We start from the raw sequence: 25,560 nt of genomic DNA on the forward strand, positions 1-25,560 counted from the left end.
CTGTAATTCTCACATTCAGTTTTATTTCCCTTTTTATATATGGGTACTATGAGAGCTCTACTCCAATCATCGGGAATTCGTCCCTCTGTCCAGGCTTTCTGAACTATGCAGTGCAGCCACTGTAAGACTTTTATACCACCATACTTCAGCATTTCTGGTCGAATATCATCTACTCCTGCTGCCTTTCCACATTTCAAGCCTTTGATGGCTTTTTCTACTTCAAGTATGGATATGTACTCCTGACTGCATGCCTGGTCAGTGTTTTTTACCACTGTGCTGTCATCACTGCTTGTTTCATTTAGCAGTTTTTCAAAGTAATTACTCCATACTTCAAGGATATCTTTTTTTCTCCTGTTTTCATGTCACCTTTATCATCTCTAACTCCTTTTACAGCACTCTTTCCTCCATTCCTAACTTTCTTCAACAACCTCCAGAATATTTTGCCACCTTCTTGATATTTATTTTCTATATTCTTGCCAAAGTCCTCCCATGACTTTTGTTTAGCTAGTTTTACACACTGTTTAGCTTTCTTACATTTGTCTCTGTATTCTGTAAGAGTAAAAGCTGACTTATTTGCCAGGAACTTTTGATATGCTTTCTTCTTTTCCTTCACTGCCTCTTTAACTTCCTGTGTCCACTAGGGAGTTCTGATTTTTTTATCCTTGCACACAACCTCACCACATGCCGCTCTGGCAGAATCAATCAATGTTTTCTTCAGAGTTTGCCACTGAATCTCCAAGGTTTGATTCCTGTTCTCAAACTCTTTCATTTTTCCTTCAATAATCTTTGTGTATTTTAGTCTACAGTTCACATCTGAGAGCTGCTCAACTTTTATTCGCTTTAAAACTTTCTTACATGTTATTCTTTTCAATATGAAATTCAATTTTATCCTGCTCAAGACTAAATAGTGATCACTTCCAATTTCAAATCCTCTATACACTCTGGTGTCCTGCCCCAGGGAGAAAACATCACTATCAACAATAACATAGTCAATGAGACTTTTCTTATTCCTAGCCTCTTCTCTCCATGTGAATTTGTGCACATTTTTATGTTGGAACATGGTGTTAGTAATAACCAGTCCATGTCCTGAGCAGAAATCCAACAGATATTTGCCATTATTATTAGCTTTGCTCTTTTCTCCAAATTTTCCCAAAATATTTTTGTATGTCTCACAATCATTTCCTACTCTGCTATTTAGATCCCCAACAAGGACCAACTTTTCCTTTTTCATTGTGTCAAATGCTTTTTCTAGAGCGTCAAAAAATTCCTCCACTTCTACCTTAGTAGAACCTTCTGTGGGACCATAGGCACAAATAAGTCTCATTGTCCAGTTCCCCATTCTCATATTTGCCCACATTACTCTACTTGAGACTGACTGCCATTCAAGAAGATTAGCCTCGTATTTTGCGTTGAATACTATGGCTACTCCTTCTTTTCCTTGATTGTCATTGCCTGAATATAACATTTTGTATTTATTGCTCAGAAAGATCTCACCAGTTTTGGTCTTTTTTGTTTCAGTCACCCCTATTATGTCAATCTGGTACTTATCTAATTCCTCAGCTAGCTCCATTTCTTTGCCATTCAGGCTTCTTACGTTGATAGTACCGATCTTTAACTCTGGTGATGTAGAGTTGGGGTTTGTTTTCAGATTTGTTCCAGTAGCTGACTTTTCGCTGTTCGCCCTGGTTCCCTGGCGAAAACAACGGGGGCCTTGTTTAACCGGGCGACGCCCCAGCCGGCATGAAATTTTGTCATGTTGTACCATCATTTTTTATTTTGGTTTAACCAATAAGAATACAATCTGGTCGGCTAAATCCCAAATTGCCAGCCCATCCTCGTTCGTTCAGTATCAAAGTAGATACCCAACAGGGTGCACCACGAGAAGGTGAGGATTGGACATTAGGTCAGAAGCCCTGGTCGGTTCTCCGCATTCCTTTAAAGGCTATGTGGAGGTCTCCTCTCAGTTATACAGCTTTGACCCTTATGTGTTTTAATGTTATATATATTACTTAGTGTGCCTGTTATATAAATATTTAGAAGTATTATAGTAAACAGAAAGGCAGTTTTTTCTGTTTACAATCATGTAGTATATTGTCGTTTGCACTGGTTAATGAAAGCGATATAAGAGAATGGCAAACTCATAGTTGTGGTCTTATGTGTATATAAAGGAATAAGAGCTAGGTTTTTCTCTCTCACAACAGTGAGTGAGTGGAATAGTTTCCTTTAAAGACAGTGAGTGCATCTAGTGTGTATGAATTTAAGGGAAAGTATGACAGCTGGTTTGGGTGATGTATAGTCTCCTTCAATGAGTCTTTGACTCCATAAAGGTCTCAGATAATATAAAAAAACAGTTATTCATAGCATATGGGGAAAGGGTATTGAATGCACAAAAAAACATCTTGGGATTTACCTGAAATATTTTTCATGTAGAACTCTTAAAAGAAAACAGTAAGTAGAAAATAAAGTTTATTTGGTCCTGGAGTTGCCCCTATATTCCAAACTAAAGCTAAATTTGTTTCTAATTAAAATGAATTTTTTTATGAATTATAGTAAAGATAAATACCCAATTAAAAAAAAAATCACTTCACATACTAATTGTCTTCCTATTTTTCGACAAGTAAAGATATATAAACCTAAAAGCTGCATGAAAAAATGCATCCAAATGTACAAAATAATCTGATTAAACAATTACTGCTATGAGACAAATGAAAGATATCATGTATAGTATGCTGTTATTGGCTAAATTTTAAATAGTTTGTATTTAGCTAGAATAAGTCCAACAATATGATATAAAAAAAATTTCTGATTACTTCATGAAATATAATTGGCATCCATATATTGCCAATATTAATTCTGTATATTTACAAAAATTTTAATGATACACATATGACAAATTTTTCCCAAACAAATGGCATGCTTACTTGAATAACATTATCTCTGAGTGATAACCAACACTGCATGAATAATGGTGTTTGTGACAAAACCCACAGGTCAGTGTATGTTAACCATCCACGTTTCAACACTTCTGCTTGCGCAATCCTAAAAGTAAATCAGTTTAGTCACATAATCTGACAATAAAAGTAACGATGCAAATTTATAAAGCTATCTACAAGAATATAAATACATATATATTTTTTTTTAAATTATGAAAACAACAAAGTAACACTTTTCAGCAAAACTGCCATATAAGCAAAATGTCCCCCTGCAGTAGTAATATGTTTTCATACCATAATCATCATCATCATCAAATTCCTGCCATGTACCCTCAAGGAGGTGTACAGAATATGATAGTACAACATGAAAAATTTACATCATTACTAACTTCCTATCTACAATTTTCCTCCAAATCAATCTGTTACTTGTCAAGACTCCAACATCATCAGATCTTATATTTCTATCGTCTAAGGCACATTGAACCATATTAATCCACCTATATCTTTGTCTTCCTCTGGGTCTTTTTCCTGCCAACCTGGCAGAGAACACTTGTTTTGCTAATCTTTCCTCTCCCATTCTGTTTAAGTGACCATACCACCTCAGATTAGCTCTGCTAACGCATTCCTGGATGCTGACAATGTCAAGTTCTTTTCTAATATCCTCGTTTTTAATATGATATTGCCATTGATGGCATCTGTTCACGCCTCTAATCTTTCTCAGGACTCTCATATCTGCGGTCTCTAGTCTTTCGTCAAGTGTTTTACTTCTGACCCAGCTCTCAGATACATAAGTTAAAATTGGTTTGAACATTGTCTTGTATAGAGCTAATTTAGTGTTCTGACTAATTTCTCTCTTATTCTATATGAATTTATTCAATTGACTTCCTACCATACCAGCAATGTTGATTCTGTTGTCTATTTCCATATTTAATTTACCATCTTCACTAAAAATCGTGCCTAAATAGCTGAAATGTTTTACTTGTTCCACAGGTTCTCCATTCACAACACAGTTGACATTTTCAACAATTCTGCCTATTTTCATTGTCTTTATATTGCTGACCTTCATACCATATTTATTACAACGGTTATACAATTTAGTCAAGGAATCTTGCAGACTTATAGCAGATCTATTTAGAATATAACATCTTCCACATAAAGCAAAGAGCTTACAATCTCCAATTTTGATATCATATTTAATACCACTTTCCTCCATTATGTGATCCATATAGATAATGAATAACACAGGTCACAATGTGCATCCTTCTCTGAAACGAGATTTAACATTAAACTATCTTCTTGTACTTCTTTTAATTCTAACTGCTGACATACAACTCAAATACAGACTAAACATTGCTTGATATAATGCACCATTGACACCATATAACTGTAGCGTATTGAATGGCTTCTCTCTCTTGGCACCTTGTCATATGCCTTTTCCAAATCGGCAAAACTTAAATAACAGCTATTTGTTATATTCCCATGCTTTCTCAACTATTTGTCGTAAAGTGAACATCTGATCCTGACAGCCTCTATTTGGCCTGAATCCAGCTTGTTCTTCACCAAGCTTTTCTTCCACAATTCTTCTCAACCGTTTCTCAAGTATGAATGCACACATCTTGCCAGGAACACTCAGTACGGAAATACCTCTATAATTCTCACATTCAGTTTTATTTCCCTTTTTATACATGGGTATTATTAGAGCTCTACTCCAATCATCGAGAATTTGTCCCTCTGTCCAGGCTTTCTGAACTATGCAGTGCAGCTGTAAGACTTTTATACCACCATATTTCAGCATTTCTGGTCGAATATTATCTACTCCTGCTGCCTTTCCACATTTCAAGCCTTTGATGGCTTTTTCTACTTCAAGTATGGATATGTATTCCTGACTGTATGCCTGCTAAGTGTTTTTTACCACTGTGCTATCACTGCTTGTTTCATTTAGCAATTCAAAAACTGGTGAGATCTTTCTGAACAATAAATACAAAATGTTATATTCAGGAAATGACAATCGAGGAAAAGAAGGAGTAGCCATAGTATTCAACACAAAATACGAGGCTAATCTTGAATGGCAGGCAGTCTCAAGTAGAGTGATGTGGGCAAATATCAGAATGGGGAATTGGACAATAAGACTTATTTGTGCCTATGGCCCCACAGAAGGTTCTACTAAGGTAGAAGTGGAGGAATTTTTTGAGGCTTTAGAAAAAGCAACTGACACAATGAAAAAGGAAAAGTTGGTCCTTGTTGGGGATCTAAATAGTAGAGTAGGAAATGATTGTGAGACATACAAAAATATTTTGGGAAAATTTGGAGAAAAGAGCAAAGCTAATAATAATGGCAAATATCTGTTGGATTTCTGCTCAGGACATGGACTGGTTATTACTAACACCATGTTCCAACATAAAAATGTGCACAAATTCACATGGAGAGAAGAGGCTAGGAATAAGAAAAGTCTCATTGACTATGTTATTGTTGATAGTGATGTTTTCTCCCTCGTGCAGGACACCAGAGTTGTACAGAGGATTTGAAATTGGAAGCGATCACTAATTAGTCTTGAGCAGGATAAAATTGAATTTCGTATTGAAAAGAATAACATGTAAGAAAGTTTTAAAACGAATAAAAGTTGAGCAGCTCTCAGACGTGAACTGTAGACTAAAATACGCAAAGATTATTGAAGAAACAATAAAAGAGTTTGACAACAGAAACCAAAACTTGGAGTTTCAGTGGCAAGCCTTGAAGAAAACCCTGATTGATTCACCAGAGAAGCATCTGGTGTGAGATTGTCTGCAAGGATAGAAAAATCAGAACTCCATGGTGGACACAGGAAGTTAAAAGAGGCAGTGAAGGAAAAGAAGACAGCATATCAAAAGTTCCTGGCAAATAAGTCTGCTTGTGCTCTTAGAGAATACAGAGACAAATGTAAGAAAGCTAAACACTGTGTAAAACTAGCTAAACAAAAGTCATGGGTGGACTTTGGTAAGAACATGGATAATAAATATCAAGAAGGTGGTAAGATATTCTGGAGGTTGTTGAAGAAGCTTAGAAATGGAGGAAAGAGTGCAGTAAAAGGACTTAGATGATAAAGCTGACATGAAAACAGGAGAAAAACATATCCTTGAAGTATGGAGTGATTACTGTTAGTAATGTATGGAGTAATAAAAGTATGGAGTAATATCCTTGAAGAATGGAGTAATTACAGTTATACAGCTTTGACCTTTATGGTAAATCATGCAGACCAGCAGTAATTATTAAACTAACCAATGACAGCAATACTGATAAAATTGTAAAATTATTTAACAGAATTTATGACACTGGTAAACAACCCTCTGACTGGATGAATTTAATCTTTATTACATTGCCTAAAAAACCTAATACAAAAACTTGTGATGATTTTAGATTGATTAGGCCTAATGGTCTCTCAAAACATTCCTAAAAATTATAACAGAATATACTAAAAATGTGAAGGGTTTGGTTTCAGAAATGGCATGGCAACAAGAGAAGCACTTTTCTGCTCATGTATCTTAGCATAAAGATGTAGATAATGCACAGTTATATCAGCAAATGACAATGAATACAAGTTCTATGCCAAGGAGTGCTTAAGGGTCAAAGCTGTATAACTGAGAGGAGACCTCCACATCGCCTTTAAAGGAATGCAGAGAACTGACCAGGGCTTCTGACCTAATGTCCAATCCTCACCTTCTCGTGGTGCACCCTGTTGGGTATCTACCTGGATACTGAATGAACGGGGATGGTCTGGCAATTTGGGATTAACCGACCAAATTGTATTCTTATTGGCTTAAACCGATATAGAAAATGATGGTACAACATGACAAAATTTCATGCCGGCTGGGGCATAGCCCGGTTAAACAAGGCCCCTGTTGTTTTTTCCAGGGCGAACTTCGAAAAGTCAGCTACTGGAACAAATCTGAAAACACACCCCAACTCAACATCACCAGAGTTAAAGATCAGTACTATCAACATAAGAAGCCTGAATGGCAAAGAAATGGAGTTAGCTGAGGAATTAGATAAGTACCAGATCGACATAATAAGGGTGACTGAAACAAAAAAGACAAAAACTGTGGACAAATATCACATTGGGAACTGGATAATGACTTATGTGTGCCTATGGTCCCACAGAAGGTTCTACTAAGGTAAAAGTGCAGAAATTTTTTAATGCTTTAGAGAACGCATCTGACACAATGAAAAAGGAAAAGTTGGTCCTTGTTAGGGATCTAAATAGCAAAGTAGGAAAATTATATTTTATATAATTTTCCTACTATTTTGGATTATTTATATTTTCCTAATATAAATAATAAAAATTTTCCCAAAATTATATTGGAAAAATTTGGAGAAAAGAGCAAAGCTAATAATAATGGCAAATATTTGTGAATTTCTGTGCAGTTCCAACATAAAAATGTGCATAAATTCAGATGGAGAGAAGAGGCAAGAAATAAGAAAAGTCTCATAGACTATGTTACTGTTGATAGTGATGTTCTCTCCCTTGTGCAGGACACCAGAGTGTACAGAGGATTTGAAATTGAAAGTGATCACTATTTAGTCTTGAGCAGGATAAAATTGAATTTCATATTGAAAAGAATAACATGTAAGAAAGTTTTAAAGTGAATTAAAATTGAGCATCTCACAGATGTGAACTAAAATCACAAAGATTATTGAAGAAAAAATGAAAGAGTTTGAGAACAGGAATCAAACCTTGGAGATTCGGTAGCAAGCCTTCAAGAAAATCTTGATTGATTAAGCCAGAGATGCATATGGTGAGATTGTCTGCAAGGATAGAAAAATCAGAACTCCATGGTGGACACAGGAAGTTAAAGATGCAGTGAAGGAAAAGAAGAAAGCATATCAAATGTTCCTGACAAATAAGTCAGCTTGTGCTCTTAGAGACTACAGAGACAAATGTAAGAAAGCTAAACAGTGTGTAAAACTAGCCAAACAAAAGTCATGGGAGGACTTTGGCAAGAATATAGAAAATAAATATCAAGAAGGTGGCAAAATATTCTGGAGGTTGTTGAAGAAGCTTAGGAATGGAGTAAAAAGTGCTGTAAAAGGAGTTAGAGATGATAAAGGTGACATGAAAACGGGAGAAAAAGATATCCTTGAAGTATGGAGTAATTACTTCGAAAAATTGCTAAATGAAACAAGCAGTGATAGCACAGTAATAAAAAACACTCAACAGGCATACAGTCAGGAATACATATCCATTCTTGAAGTAGAAAAAGCCATCAAAGGCTTAAAATGTGGAAAGGCAGCAGGAGTAGATGATATTCGGCCAGAAATGCTGAAGTATGGTCATATAAATGTCTCGCAGTGGCTGCACCGCATAGTTCAGAGGGACGATTTCCCGATGATTGGAGTAGAGCTCTCATGGTACCCATACATAAAAAGGGAAATAAAACTGAATGTGAGAATTACAAAGGTATTTCCCTACTGAGTGTTCCTGGTAAGATCTGTGCAATCATACTTGAGAAACGGTTGAGAAGAATTGTGGAAGAAAAGCTTGAAGAACAAGCTGGATTCAGGCCAAATAGAGGATGTCAGGATCAGATCTTAACTTTACGACAAATAGTGGAGAAATCATGGGAATATAACAAAGATCTCTATTTGAGTTTTGTAGATCTGGAAAAGGTATATGATAAGGTGCCAAGAGAGAAGCTATTCAATACGCTACAGTTATATGGTGTCAATGGAGCATTATATCAAACAATGCTTAGTCTTTATTTGAGTTGTAAGTCAGCAGTTAGAATTGAAGGAAGTACAGGAAGATGGTTTAATGTTAAATCTGGTGTGAGACAAGGATGTACATTATCCCCTCTGTTATCCATTATCTATATGGATCACATTATGAAGGAAAGTGGTACTAAACATGATATCAAAATTGGAGATGTTAATGTCAGCTTTTTGTTTTATGCGGACAATGTTATACTTAACAATAAATCCACTACGAGTCTGCATGATTCTCTGACTAAATTGAATAACTGTTGTAATAGATATGGTATGATGGTCAGCAATAAAAGACAAAGACAATGAAAGTAGTCAGAATCTTTGAAAATGTCAACTGCATTGTGAATGGAGAACCTGTGGAACAAGTAAAACATTTCACCTAATTAGGCACGATTTTTAGTGAAGATGGTAAATTAAATATGGAAATAGACAACCGAATCAATAAAGCTGGTATAGTAGGAAGTCAATTGAATAAATTCATATGGAATAAGAGAGAAATTAGCCAGAACACTAAATTAGCTGTATACAAGACAGTGTTCAAACCAGTTTTAACTTATAGATCTGAGAGTTGGGTCAGAAGTAAAACACTTAACCAAAGACTAGAGACCGCAGATATGAGAGTCCTCAGAAAATTAGAGGCGTGAACAGGTGGTATCAATGGCAATATCATATTAAAAACGAGGATATTAGGAAAGAACTTGACATTGTCAGCATCCAGGAATGCATTAGCAGAGCTAATCTGAGGTGGTGTGGTATGGTGATTTAAACAGAATGGGCGAGGAAAGATTGGCAAAGCAAGTGTTCTCTGCCAGGTTGGCAGGAAAAAGACCCAGAGGAAAACCAAGATATAGGTGGTTTGATAGGGTACAAAGTGCCTTAGACGATAGAAATATAAGATCTGATAATATTGGATTTCTAAATCACTTGGGGAATTGAACAACATAGATCCGAATATAAATTAAATTATACTTTAATAAATATTTCCGATATTTCGGCAACGTCACATTGCCATTTTCAAAAGGAACTTACAAAAAGGCACGTGCACGCAGGCACTACAACACAGTAACTGAGAATGAAGATATGAACCTGCAGGACAGCGAATATCAGAATTTCTGAACACAAGGACTACATCCGGTTTAATAAGTACAGCCATTCTTGTCTTGCAGATCATGCTCTGGATACACGACACAGGATACGGTGGAAGAAAGCTACAGCAATACACCATAGCAAATACAAATTTGAAAGACTATTTATGGAATCAACCTCATCCCTAAGAAACTCTCCAAGCCTCAACAAATTTGATTGTATGCGACTGCCCCAAATTTGGGAGGCATACATCAGCAGACCTTCAGCCCAACGGCCAAGAACACCTACTTAGCCCACTAGAGGGCACCATCAGGACTTCTAGGAGAACGATAGCTTCGTATCTTCATTCTCAGTTACTGTGTTGTAGTACCTGAGTGCACGTGCCTTTTTGTAAGTTCCTTTTGAAAATGGCAACGTGACGTTGCCGAAATATCAGAAATATTTATTATTAAAGTATAATTTAATTTATATTCGGATCTACATTGTTCAATTCCTTAAGTGATTTAGAAATGCATAACCAATGTATAAGCCTGTCTACGAGGATAATATTGGAGTCTTGACAAGTAACATACCAATCTGGAGGGAAATTGTAGATAGGAAATTAGTAATGATGTAAATTTTTCATGTAGTACTATCATATCCTGTACACCCCTTGAGGGTACATGGCAGGAATTTTTAATGATGATGATATTGCCAAGGATGAGGTCATAAATTGTGGATGGAGAAACTCACAGGCATATGTTATATGAATGAGAAGTTGTTGCAAGTAGAAAAATTTAGGAACCACACTAATAAAGTCATGTCATTGGATAATTGCACTGTTAAAAGAGAATACTAATATGCAAGAACAAGGAAGGCCACATCTGGACTGCTGTATGCACATATGGTCCTGACAACAGTTGAAAAGATTCAGTAGTGATTAACCAAACTGATAAATGGTCAAAGGAATTGTGGATATCAGAACAGATTGAGGGAATGTGATCTTCAGAGTGTGAGGAATAGTGAAGGAGTGGAGATAAGATAGAAACAAATTAGTAAAGAGATCTTACAGAACAATGAATCCTTGTACTATATGAAGGAATATTCATAATAATACATAACAATAACTTATTTTTGTGTATTTTACTTGATATTGCAGTATTAGATTACCAAACAAAGCACGATTAAATTATGACAATTCTCTTTTTTGCTATGACAGTTTTGTGCATTTCATTTCATCAAAATACCATAGACAGTGGTTCATACCAGCCTTTTAAAGAATAAAGATAGTTTACACTATAAAAATCAATGAAGTTAATTTTCTTCCTCTTTCCAATGGTTTTTAAATAATAAGACAACAATTCATCAGTTATTCCTCTCATAATAATAGCATGTTTTATCTACATAGAGCAAGAGAGGAACATTATGGGATGAATTCTTATTATTCTGGCAAAATGTCTAATGATAAAACAATCTTTTGTAGCACTGCAAATTAAAAGCTCAATAGTAACAGAATCTCCAAAGAATTTATAGAATAATAAATAAAACTTACGATACTTCAACTTTGTGAAGAGCTTCAAAGAAAACATCTGGCTTTACAAAAACTTCCCAATCCTTATAAAAATTTTAAAAAAATAAAAAAAAATATTAAAAAAAATTGAAATACACATCAATTCTCATTAAATTAAATGCAATTATTTTCAGACATTTTATTAAACAAAATCTAAATAGAATCAAATAAACTATAGTTTCTAGGCCCAATCATCCTGTGGTGCACCATGTTAGTAAATATATTTCTAGTATGATGAATGAACAAAGATGAACAACTTGGAAATAAGCCTGTTCAGTTTATTTAAACGTGATACTTATAAATAAGATGATTTATTCAGTCAATAAAGATTAGGGAAAGGAAGTAGTAGATATGGTATTTAGCATACATGAAAATAAATTATCTTATGTGAGACATAACTAATTATTTATAGCTCTAGTTGCATCACTTATGTCAGTGTCATGATTAGGTGTGAGGATTAAACTCAAAGATCAACTCCCTACAAGATATTACACTGTTTCCAGAAACTGGCTAATGTTTTATACAGTGGCAAAGCCACTTTCGTATCCCTGCTTGTCAGTATTTTCCTTATCATAGCAGCAATATGATGTAGCCTTTGAAACACTTGTACATATCCCCTGAAATTCATTCTACCTACCATAATTCCAAATCTCATCCACCTCTGTATAACTACTAGGCTTTTCTTCTAAAAATCACCTTGCCTACCTATATCTTTTGGATATAAGTGTTAGCAGCTTTTAAGTTGTAATTTAAAATGCAATTACATAACATAAAAAAGAAATCTTATTTTCTGTATTAAGAGAACATGACTGTTTAATAAATGGATGAAAAACCACAGTGCCTAACTGCACAAAATATATTGCATACTTGCATGACATTTAGAAGATTAAAAATATTATATACTTTTCAGTTGTCTTCTTTCTTCTACTGTAATATCTGGTACGAAGAAAAATTAGAACAAAATTTTTCTATACAGATTTTACTTGGAAATAACTAATTATACAAAGTACTTGTAATTGAATTAACGTTTAACTCATTTTTTTGCTGTATTAAAGCTGGTAAAATATTAGAGTAAATTGTTAAAATATTTAACAATTTACTCTAAACTGTATGTTAAAAAACATACCCAGGTGCTGATATAGGTTCAGACCATAACCCTATTATGTCCACTTTAAAAATTAAGCTAAAAAACATTTCTAAAAACAATCATACTGAAAGACTTGACTTCACAGCGCTGAATATACCTGACAACATAATAGTGTTTAACTCAGAAATTAGGAAGAAATTAGATCATGTATGATATAAAACATAAGACAATATACTTTGTAACACAGAGGAAATTGAAAACAGGTGGTCAAATTTTAGAAGTGCAATATATAAGACAGCTAATGAGGTTATCCCAAAAATTAAATACAATAAGAAAAAACCCTGGATGACTGAATCAATACTAGAACTTATGAATGAAAGACGAAAAAAGAAAAATACATAACAGTATAGAATACTCAGTAAAATTATAAAAAATGAATGCAGGAAGGCTAAAGACAAGTGGCTAAATGAAAAATGTAAAGAAATAGAGGAACTGGACAAGAAACACAATAGTAAAGAAATGCATAAATCAATCCGAGCCCTGACAAATAAAAAGAAAAATTTCAACCATAATCCTTGTATAAAAGATCAAAATGGAAAAATGTTACTAGACACACAAGATATCATAATAAGATGGAAAGAATATGGAAAAGAACTGACTCTGATCACACAGACGCACCAGATATACAAAATATGGATGGTGAACCAATTACATATGAAGAATTAGATTATATATGAAGAAATAGAAGAAATAAATAGAGGGGGTGCTTAAGGGTCAAAGCTGTATAGGCTATGTGGAGGAGACCTCCACATAGCCTTTAAAGGAATGCGGAGAACCGACCAGGGCTTCTGACCTAATGTCCAATCCTCACCTTCTCGTGGTGCACCCTGTTGGGTATCTACTTTGATACTGAACGAAGGAGGATGGGCTGGCAATTTGGGATTTAGCCGACCAAATTGTATTCTTATTGGTTAAACCAAAATAAAAAATGATGGTACAACATGACAAAATTTCATGCCAGCTGGGGCGTTGCCAGGGAACCAGTGAGAACAGCGAAAAGTCAGCTACTGGAACAAATATGAAAACAAACCCCAACTCAACATCACCAGAGTTAAAGACTTATTTGTGCCTATGGTCCCACAGAAGGTTCTACTAAGGTAGAAGTGGAGGAATTTTTTGATGCTTTAGCAAAAGCAACTGACACAATGAAAAAGGAAAAGTTGGTCCTTGTTGGGGATCTAAATAGCAGAGTAGGAAATGATTGTGAGACATACAAAAATATTTTGGGAAAATTTGGAGAAAAGAGCAAAGCTAATAATAATGGCAAATATCTGTTGGATTTCTGCTCAGGACATGGAATGGTTATTACTAACACAATGTTCCAACATAAAAATGTGCACAAATTCACATGGAGAGAAGAGGCTAGGAATAAGAAAAGTCTCATTGACTTATGTTATTGTTGATAGTGATGTTTTCTCCCTGGTGCAGGACACCAGAGTGTACAGAGGATTTGAAATTGGAAGTGATCACTATTTAGTCTTGAGCAGGATAAAATTGAATTTCATATTGAAAAGAAGAACATGCAAGAAAGTTTTAAAGCGAATAAAAGTTGAGCAGCTCTCAGATGTGAACTGTAGACTAAAATACAGAAAGATTATTGAAAAGAAAATGAAAGAGTTTGAGAACAAGAATCAAACCTTGGAGATTCAGTGGCAAACTCTGAAGAAAACCCTGATTGATTCAGCCAGAGAGGCATGTGGTGAGGTTGTGCGTAAGGATAGAAAAATCAGAACTCCCTGGTGGACACAGGAAGTTAAAGAGGCAGTGAAGGAAAAGAAGAAAGCATATCAAAAGTTCCTGGCAAATAAGTCAGCTTGAGCTCTTAGAGAACACAGAGACAAATGTAAGAAAGCTAAACACTGTGTAAAACTAGCTAAACAAAAGTCATGGGAGGACTTTGGCAAGAATATAGAAAATAAATATCAAGAAGGTGGCAAAATATTCTGGAGGTTGTTGAAGAAGCTTAGGAATGCAGGAAAGAGTGCTGTAAAAGGAGTTAGAGATGATAAAGGTGACATGAAAACAGGAGAAAAAGATATCCTTGAAGTGTGGAGTAATTACTTTGAAAAACTGCTAAATGAAACAAGCAGTGATGACAGCACAGTGGTAAAAAACACTGACCAGACATGCAGTCAGGAATACATATCCATACTCGAAGTAGAAAAAGCCATCAAAGGCTTGAAATGTGGAAAGGCAGCAGGAGTAGATGATATTCGACCAGAAATGCTGAAGTATGGTGGTATAAAAGTCTTACAGTGGCTGCACTGCATAGTTCAGAAGCCCTGGACAGAGGGACGAATTCCCGATGATTGGAGTAGAGCTCTCATAGTACCCATATATAAAAAGGGAAATAAAACTGAATGTGAGAATTACAGAGCTATTTCCCTACTGAGTGTTCCTGGCAAGATCTATGCAAGTACACTTGAGAGAAACGGTTGAGAAGAATTGTGGAAGAAAAGCTGGGTGAAGAACAAGCTGGATTCAGGCCAAATAGAGGCTGTCAGGATCAGATGTTCACTTTACGACAAATAGTCGAGAAAGCATGGGAATATAACAAAGATCTGTATTTAAGTTTTGTCGATTTGGAAAAGGCATATGACAAGGTGCCAAGAGAGAAGCTATTCAATACGCTGCAGTTATATGGTGTTGATGGGGCATTATATCAAGCAATACTTAGTCTTTATTTGAGTTGTAAGTCAGCAGTTAGAATTGAAGGAAGTACAGGAAGATGGTTTAATGTTAAATCTGGTGTGAGACAAGGATGTACGTTATCCCCTCTATTATTCATTATCTATATGGATCACATTATGAAGGAAAGTGGTATTAAACCTGATATCAAAATTGGAGATGTTAATGTCAGCTCTTTGCTTTATGCAGATGATGTTATACTTCTAAATAAATCTGCTACAAGTCTGCAAGATTCTCTGACTAAATTGAATAGCTGTTGTAATAGGTATGGTATGAAGGTCAGCAATAAAAAGACAAAGACAACGAAAATAGGCAGAATCATTGAAAATGTCAACTGTGTTGTGAATGGAGAACCTGTGGAACAAGTAAAACATTTCAGCTACTTAGGCATGATTTTTACTGAAGATGGTAAATTAAATATAGAAATAGACAACAGAATCAGCAAAGCTGGTATGGTGGGAAGTCAATTGAATAAATTCATATGGAATAAGAGAGAAATTAGTCGGAACACTAAATTAGCTGTATACAAGACAGTGTTCAAACCAGTTTTTAACTTATTAATCTGAGAGCTGGGTCAGAAGTAAAACACTTGACCAAAGACTAGAGACCGCAGATATGAGAGTCCTGAGAAAGATAAGAGGCGTGAACAGATGGCATCAATGGCAATATCATATTAAAAATGAGGATATTAGGAAAGAACTTGACATTGTCAGCATCCAGGAATGCATTAGCAGAGCTTATCTCAGGTGGTATGGTCACTTAAATAGAATGGGAGAGGAAAGATTAGCAAAACAAGTGTTCTCTGCCAGGTTGGCAGGAAAATGACCCAGGGGAAGACCAAGATATAGGTGAATTGATACGGTACAAAGTGCCTTAGACGATAGAAATAGAAGATCTGATAATGTTGGAGTCTTGACAAGTAACAGACTGATTTGGAGGAAAATTGTAGATAGGAAGTTAGTAATGATGCAATTTTTTCATGTAGTACTTTCATATCCTGTACACCCCTTGAGGGTATATGGCAGGAATTTGATGATGATGAAATAGAATACGCTCTAAGTCCAATGAAAACAGGTAAAACACCAGCCCCTGATCAGATCCCTATTGAATTGTTAAAGAAAGTAAATGAAAACATACTTAATGACGTTAAGGTTATTTTTAATAACATCTATGATACAGAATACATCCCTGATGATCTAAGGAAATCCATCTTTGTGACTATTCCCAAAATTCCAAGAACGTTTGAATGTACAGAATATAGACTAATAAGTTTAACAAGCCATGCTACAAAATTACTACTGAGAATAATCCTAGAAAGAATAAAAGGCACTTCTGTCAGTAGAAACAGAAGACAATCAGGTTTGCAAAAAGACAAAAGCTACAAGAGAAGGAATCTTCAATTTGAAAACATTATGTGAAAGAAGCCTTGACAACCAGAAAAGCATATATCTTTGTTTTATTGATTACACCAAAGCATTTGATTCAATAGATCACAAGAAATTAATACATATCCTACAGAATAATGAGTTAAAAGGAAAAGGTCGATGTATAATTAAAAATATATACTGGAATCAAATGGCCTCAATAAGATATAAAAATACATATTCTTGCAACTTTGAAATCAAAAAAGGAGTAAGGCAAGGATGTGTCTTATCACCCTTACTGTACAATATATATAGTGAGCAAGTTTTTAAAAATATTTCAGAACTGAAGGTGTAAAAGTCAGAGGTAGGAACTTCAACAACTTCAGGTATGCAGATGACACAGTTCTTATAGCTGAATCTGAAGATGATCTTCAAAACTTAATCACAGAAATTTACAACAGAAGCTTAGACATGGGACTAATTATTAACCTAAAGAAAACAAAGTGCATGATTATATCAAAAGAACCAATAAATAAGAAACTGAACATAACTGTTAACAAAAAGAAAATTGAACAGGTTCAGTCTTTTATATATTTGGGACAAATATATACAGACAGAGGAAATTCCCTTAAAGAAATAAAAAGAAGAATAGAGATAGCAAGAAAAGCCTTTACTGATATGAAAACTGTTCTAACATCCAGAGACATTAATATAGACACAAGAAAAAGATTAATAAAATGCTATATCTGGTCAAGCCTTCTCTACAACAGTGAAACTTGGATCTAAATAAAGAAGCAGAGAAAAAATTAGAAGCTTTCAAAATGTGGACCATCAGAAGAATGTTGAAAATACCATGGACAGAGAAAATGAAAAACAAAGATGTTTTAAAGAAAGCAAAAATGAAAAGAACATTAATGAAAATAATTAAAGAGTGAAAACTTAAATATTTTGGACATCTAACTAGACAAGAAGGCATTCAGAAATTAATATTAGAAGGAAAATTGGATGGAAAAAGAGGGAGAGGTAGACCCAGGAGAATAGGACTGGACTGAATTACCATAAATGTTCCAGAGCAGCAAAAGAAATAAAAGGTTCCGTGACATGGTTGCCAACCTCCTTCTAGTGGATGACACTTGAAGAAGAAGAGTTAAAATATTTAACAATTTATCCTAAATTGTTAAAATATTTAAGAACCATTGAAATTGTACAAACAAAGAAATAGCTCAGACAGGATTACACATGTACACCTGAGGCTAGCGAAAATCGCAAAGGTCAATGAGTTATGGGTTTTCCCACCAGAACTCAGCAACAGTGGGGTGGCAGAGAAAACCTCCCCAAGAAAATCCGGGCAGCTTAATCTGAGGCCATTCCAAGGTCGGGAGAGTAGGATAAAAGGGAGAAATCAAGGGGCCAAGTGCTCTGTTCCTGGCTCTCGCTTCGCAGAGGTTCCTGTGTCCAGCCATTCCAAGGATGGGAGAACCACGTCCTGCCAGCAGAAGTCCGACGATAATAGGAGGTTCATAAAAGCAGTGACGGTCTATTCCAGAAGTCCCACCACGAAGTTTCTTGATGATTTCCGAGTATGCTGTATCATCATTGCCGTGAACTAGTGCCCGAGTGTGGTTTACACCTGAAGGAAGAGGAACGTGTTTGTTGATCTCTAGGATCTAGTGTACTGAACTAGCTGACAAGGTTGCAAGTAAGAATTTTATAGAACTTTCCTAGATTGTGAAAAATTAAGGCTAAGAATGACGATCCCATAGTTAGTTAGCATAAAGAACATTTGTGAAGTCGGAAAGCCACACTACTAATTAACTGTGAACTAATTGTTTACAGAGTTCAGAGAAAGTTGCTAATGTTATGTGATGAAAGGGAAATAGATTGTAAAGCTTAGTTATGCCTAATTCGTTTTTTAGCCTGAGTTAAATCAAGTTAGAATGTGTAAAAGTCTATCCACATGTCTGATTGTTATGAATTTATACATATTGTCCTTGTCATTAAGCTTAAGCAAGAAATACTAATCTAATCGAGTGGAGAACCAGATGTGCTTTTCTTTGTCTCCAATGTTATGTAGCTGAGTTAATCAGAGACAGACATTTTGATGTGTGTAGATTTAATCTTTGTAATTGCCTTGACTTAGAATGAATAAACTGTTCTGTTTGTTAATAGCTTGCCTGATTCTGCCTTACCAATGCACTGTCTTATAAAATATAGAACCTGTGTGTCCTGAAGATAGAATAGCCATGACTGACTGAAATTAAGTTTAAACGTTGCGTGAATTAGAAATAAATTTTAGAAGTATTTCCGTGTTGAGATGGATATTTCTCTTGCATATACAGGAAAGACATGCAATTCCTCTACGCGACCTTTAATGGTGCAGTCGAAAAAACAAATAAATTTTACAGATCAGTGCAAGAGAAAGTCAGCAGGGTAGACAAGGGAAATTGGTTCCAGCCCGAAGCACTTCCTGAATCTTGATTACGTACATGTGAAAAATAGCATACTTATGACCCTGAGAAGGGGGGAGGGAATTAAATTATAGCCAGAGAGGATTAAGAGTGATTGAACTAGCTCAAGCGACGACTACAAACTCAGTAATTACGACTGATAAGAAAAGGAATATAAAGGCGCAGTTCGAAATTTGATAATAAATAATTATAAAAAAAATAATATCAAAGTACATACACGTATAATATAAAAAGATAAGGATCTTATTAATATTACACTGTCCGTGCGGTTAGCCAGTGGCTGTGCGCTTCGCAACCATATGACTGGGGAAGGAGTGTCCCAGTTTCGATTCCCATCGAAGACGTGAGGAATTTGAAGATCTTCCTCAGCCAGAGCCAAGTTAGTCGGTCTTGGGCACGGGCAGTAGGGTTTTTTCCGCCAGTTTACCTGGCGTTTTTCATCCTGCAAGCAGGCAAACCTGTGAACACACACGGATCTACAGCCATAAATACTTAAACCCCCCCATGAGGGGGGCTCAACTCGCCCCAATAGGGACGGGGGAGAAACTCAATACAAATAAATAAATATTACACTGCCAATTCACATGGGAGTGAGGATGATTATTAAAATAAAAATGAACAACCTTTAAAAAAAAAGCAGAAAGCTGAATAAAAAAAAATAGTGGTTTTGGAGTTCCACAGGCATCAACATGCCATCACTGCTGATGAGAGCACATGAACTGCAACCAACAAGAGAAGAAGTCAACTGGGAAGATGGCAGTTCTTTTGAGGCAATCTGGTGTAAGACAGGCCAAAATATAAAATTGATTGCTACTATAGGTCAGAGCTGATGTGAAAGACATGCATTAGCAGATTAGTACAACTTTGGAGACAGATGGGGAGGAGGAAAGATCACATAATAGGAAGGACATGAAATTTATACACTTAATGAGAAATAATTACATTAAGCAGCATGTAATGGGGAAGACTTTGGATATGGTTACAGGATCAGAAGACCTGTCCATTACTAAAATGGCCACATTGCTTCTAACTGGGGAGAGTGATCATGAGGTCTTGAATAGCGATGTAGCAAAACATGGAATTTTTAGTTAAGAAGCATATATATATCATCAAAGTGAGGATATTACTGTCGCAGAGGTGACAGGGACTGATGTAAAAACAAAGGTTGATGAATTGGAAGTACTTTGTGTGAGACCACTGCTCTGCTTAATGGAGGCCTGAAGTGGCTTGGAAAGTTCCATGTTTGGTCTCTAGAGCAGAGCTTCAGGATTTGTTAAAATAAAATAAAATTATATACAGAGAGACAAAAAAATAAAATAAAAAATAAACAGCCCTTACCCACACAAGTACTAATATATTCTAGATTCACAACCTCTCATGTGTAGGAGTCACAAAAAACATTCAGTATTTAACTTCAAACTAAGTAAATTAGCATCCCCCCCCCTCCAATAGAATTCATGCAGCTGTTTATGAAAAATATCAACATATCTCTTCTGTCCTTATCTTCTCATGTCCACACAAGGAAATGGATAGTTTCCGCAATTTCTCAAGTGTGAAAAAAAAAAAAAAAAAAATGTGTAGGAGTCACAAAAAACATTCAGTATTTAACTTCAAACTAAGTAAATTAGCATCCCCCCCCTCCAATAGAATTCATGCAGCTGTTTATGAAAAATATCAACATATCTCTTCTGTCCTTATCTTCTCATGTCCACACAAGGAAATGGATAGTTTCCGCAATTTCTCAAGTGTGAAAAAAAAAAAAAAAAATGTGTAGGAGTCACAAAAAACATTCAGTATTTAACTTCAAACTAAGTAAATTAGCATCCCCCCCCCTCCAATAGAATTCATGCAGCTGTTTATGAAAAATATCAACATATCTCTTCTGTCCTTATCTTCTCATGTCCACACAAGGAAATGGATAGTTTCCGCAATTTCTCAAGTGTGAAAAAAAAAAAAAAAAATGTGTAGGAGTCACAAAAAACATTCAGTATTTAACTTCAAACTAAGTAAATTAGCATCCCCCCCCTCCAATAGAATTCATGCAGCTGTTTATGAAAAATATCAACATATCTCTTCTGTCCTTATCTTCTCATGTCCACACAAGGAAATGGATAGTTTCTGCAATTTCTCAAGTGTGAAAAAAAAATATATATATATATTATATATATATATATATATATAAATTAATAAAAATACAAGAAAGATGATGAATATAAACAGTAAAAAATAAGCCTTCTTATTTATTTAACCAAGGAAATTACAGTGGACAACAAATTCAATCCACTTTGCAATCTTTATAAATTAAAGATAAGTACAACATTGATTATATGAGAATACTCTCAAACAAAATATAATTTACTATAGGAAATAATATTATCCAGAAATAATACATACAATTGCTGCAAGAAATTCTCTTTCCAGTCGATTTAGATCTTTGATGTCAACATTAGCTGAGGTGGCCCATTCACTATTAAAGACTTCATCTTCTTCACCATCATCATATAGATATTTGGATGCCACCATCTAGGAAATGTAATTTATTTCACTGAGTCACATACTAAAGTTACAATACTGATTTGTATATAGAAGATTAAAATGTATTTTACCATTACTAGAATTTTATTACGACATGTTTTCATAATAAAAAAGAACTAGTTTATCAACCTGATACAATAATTGGATACTTGTTTAAAGACAAATGACTCCTATGCTGTATCAATTTATTTTATTAATTTAAATATCTATTTTAATGGGAAATTTTTGTTTTAGATACTGTATTTAAATATATGGTGAGATCAGGAGGAAATAATTATCTTCTAAATGAGGTTTTGTAAATTAAAGAATCGAAGATAGACAGATGATTGTATATGAGACTTCTGTAGTTGACAAAGTGAAAGGTTGCAGGATGGAGTGCAAACCTACCATGGAGGAATGCTGTTATGTTTGGTGCAGTTAATATTGTCAACATTCATGCCAATAGCTTCCGTAATCTCTTTAACATGCATACCAAAAGGATGCATGGCAGTCTGTGATATTGAGCCTCCCAGTGTAAAGAAAACACGCTAGTCCACATTGAATGTTCTGGGAGGGACTATTTTTAGTGCACAGTTAAGAGATAACTGTTTCTATCTAAGTGATAGAGCTGGTTCGTTTACTTCAACAAAAAGCCTCCGAGCGAGTGCTGTGTGAAAAGCAACAGTAGCTATTCGTATACCCTGATGATGGACGGAATCCAATCATTGTCTTTATGAACCACAGGCTGTGACCCATAATCAAGCATTGAACACATATGCGCACGATAAAGGCAAAGCAATGAAGATCGATCAGCACCCCATTCAGAAGAGAATAGAGTGCAAAGAAAATTCAATGCTCTTTTGCATTAGTTGACAAATGTGTGTGCAAGGAATGGAAGTTTTCTGTCAAAGATGGGTCCCAAAAACTTGGCTTCTATGCTACTAAAATAATAGTTAATCCCATTCTTAATACAGGATCTGAGTGAGGCATGCACAGATTTTTCTGCTGAAAACCTGAACCCATTACTAAGAGATAAAGAGACATGATCGATTGCTTGTTGAAGATGTCTTTCAGTTACCCTCCTGTTATGTGTGACAGTGAATTGTGAAGCCATCAACATATAGAGCATTGCCTACAGTGAGAGGAAGCTGTTTAGTGACTGAGTTAACTGACAGCAAAAAGTGTCATAAGACAGAACCTTGGGAAACCCTCGGTTCTTGATGATATTGCACAGATACCATACTTTTTCCACTTTGACTAGACAGGAAGTTTTTAATAAATGTCTCGGAGACCTAGGTTATTGAGGTCTTTTAATATGCCATATTTCCGGGCTATGTCATAAGCATTTCCCATGTCAAAGAATACTGAAACCAGATGTTCTTGTTTCAGGAATGCATCTTTTATACAAGTTTCTAAATGGACCAAATGGTTCAGAGTTGAACGATGTCTATGAAATCCAGATTCTGTATTGGAGAGAAGACTGGCATTAACCATTTTCTCTAATATCTTATAAAGAACGCTGTCAGAGCAATAGGCCAATAATTGTTTACTTGTGGTGGTTCCTTTCCTGATTTTTGGATAGTGATAACAACTGATTTATGCCAAGAATCTGGAAACTCTTTCTTTGTAAGTATTCAGTTATATATTAAGAGAAGGAGACCCATAAAAGATGATGGAAGATGTTTTATCATTTCATAATGGATGTCAGCTTTTTTTTTTAAGTTCCTCCATAACAGGAGAAACTAAAGAATTTATTAAAAACACATGAGGATATGAAGTTGTTGCTGAGATTCTAGTAAGTTTCTCTCAAAATGTCTGCAATAAGGTAGACATGGTAGATTCCGTATTTACCCTTCACTTTCCGGATTTTATCTCATACAATTTTTCCACTGATTGAGTAATCGAAGAGGTAAAATAGACCCAAGAATGTTTTTGACTCTGACATCTCACATAACATGCATTGGCATGAGCACGTTTAAAAGCTATTAAGATTGATGTGATGGGATATCTATGAAATATACTCCATGCTCTGTTTTGATCTTTTTTTTTTTTTTTTTTTTTTTTGCTGCCTGGGTTTTGTTTTGGCTGTCAAGGCTTTGGATAGAGTGGGAATCAAGATGATGTTTTTGGAATTGAGTCTGTTGCTATCTGTCACATGATTTGACTGACCGTTAGGTAGAGATTAACTATTACTCTACCTAATTTTGCATTATCAGCAAACAACTGAATATTTCCTTTCAAATTATTTTCGATATCGTTTATGTACAAATTAAACAGTAGTGGTCCTAGCACTGAACTTTCTCCAGCACACCATTAGTCACCTGCTTTCTCCTGGATTCTGTTCCTCAAACTATTTCTTTTATATCTGTCCACTCATTTTATTAATTTGCTGATGCAAGTTTTCAAGATCATCCTTGGAATTCTCTGGCCTATAACAGCAACCAACAATCTATTTGGACTTATTGACCAGACTGCTTCAAATGAATGCCCCCCCCCACCCCTGCCTATCTCTCAATCTTTCTGGCTGCAATTCATCTGCTATCATCAGCGTACCCCTTCTCCATCCTATCTTCTCTATCCTCTGTGAAATAACACTAAATACTAACTAACTAACTAATACAATAAAAAAACCCACTAAACTCTTCACATTCTATCCCTGTAACAACGCCTGCTGTTAGCCAAGTATCATACTAATGCCTATAACTTTTAAGCAAGGGTGCACTAACCAATGCCAAAAACTCCATATTGTTCCTGATACTTTTGGCATTAGCATACAGAAAATGCAGCATCCCTTTAGGCACCTTACCACTTTTACTTCCTAAGTGACTAGCCTATTCAATATTTCTGCTTGAAAAACTAGACTGCACTTGGTCATTCTCACGCTCACTTACCTCGTGGATGTCTTTATATCCACCCTAATTGCTTAACTTTTCCTGAATTTGTGCTTTAAAACAAAGCTCTTTCTAGAAACCTAACAGCAAAACCATTTAGGTGCAGTCTGTCAGTATTATATAAATCATTCTTTCTGTCAAACCCAGAAGTCCACAAATCTGCATTATTCCTTCTGCACAACCTGCGAACTGATTCATTTGCTATGAATGCCCTCCTCCTCCTTAATTCATCTCTGTTGTAGCATGGCAGGAGACTTACAATCTTCACCTTCTCATGTTCTGTTTTACTTTATCCAACAACTCCTTCACATGCTACCTCACAAAATACTTTTTACCTCTCAGATCATTAATCTTTTGCCTTACCTTTCTACATCCACATGGTATGACTAATATCATTAATTTTTGTACCAAATACTCCTCTGATCACAGAGTCTCTGTACATAATTTTCTCCTTACCATGTTTTTCTGGTTTGTTCTCATGTTCTTGATTCTTACCTTAGACCACCTGTTTCTTTCACTTCTCAGCCCTTCTAATCTCTAGCCATTTCTGCAACTTTCAATTTTGTGCTTTGTCCTGTGAAAGATAAGCTGCAAGTATGCTATTTCCTTATTTAAGGTATATTTCTTTCCCCTGTATTTCCAGTGACACACATTCAACTTTAATTCTAACATTAAGATCTTTCATTCTATGGTCGATACTGCCTACTGTACTAACATTTGCTTCTCTTAAACACTTCTCTCCAAACACTTAACACAGTTGCTCACCAATTTCGCTCTCCTTCCATATATTCTTTAGCTTTCATAATGAATAAATCTCACACACACTGCATTGTACAGAAGCATGCCACCATTGCTGTACTGCGCACTGGCATCATACCGACAATATTGTATTTAAACAAAAAATAAAAGGTTTACTTAAAAGCTAAATAACTCAATCAATCACATACCCAGATAAAACAAAAACCACAATGAGTTAGCCTAATATTAATAACTAAAATATGAAAAAATTACTCATCTTTCAGCAACACATACAATATGCCACCTCGTGGCAGTAATAAATTGAACATAACTACAAAAGAAATCCCACATAAAAGCGAATCACTGCTGCTTCCAGAGCAGTATTAAGCTGAACATGATGAAAAGGAGTATGACTGCCAACTAGGATAGCTACTCCATGAGCAAGA

At 35.3% G+C, this 25,560-nt stretch overlaps 1 protein-coding gene across 1 annotated transcript in view; it reads right to left on the bottom strand.

Moving 5' to 3' along the window:
- The window catches only part of LOC150108731 (protein CNPPD1), a 111,778-nt gene that overhangs the window by 13,451 nt on the left and 72,767 nt on the right, over positions 1-25,560 (bottom strand). The window contains exons 5-7 of the mRNA XM_090416185.1: positions 21,366-21,494; positions 11,287-11,348; positions 2,922-3,039 (exon numbers count right to left, since the gene is read on the bottom strand). Of these exons, the coding sequence (XP_090272311.1) occupies positions 2,922-3,039; positions 11,287-11,348; positions 21,366-21,494 (309 nt within the window). The remainder of the gene's footprint in view (positions 1-2,921; positions 3,040-11,286; positions 11,349-21,365; positions 21,495-25,560) is intronic.

Source organism: Typopeltis vanoorti, chromosome 3 (genome assembly GCF_054136105.1).
Source record: "Typopeltis vanoorti isolate ZY-2024b chromosome 3, IOZ_Tvanoo_1.0, whole genome shotgun sequence".
NCBI lineage: Eukaryota > Metazoa > Arthropoda > Arachnida > Uropygi > Thelyphonidae > Typopeltis > Typopeltis vanoorti.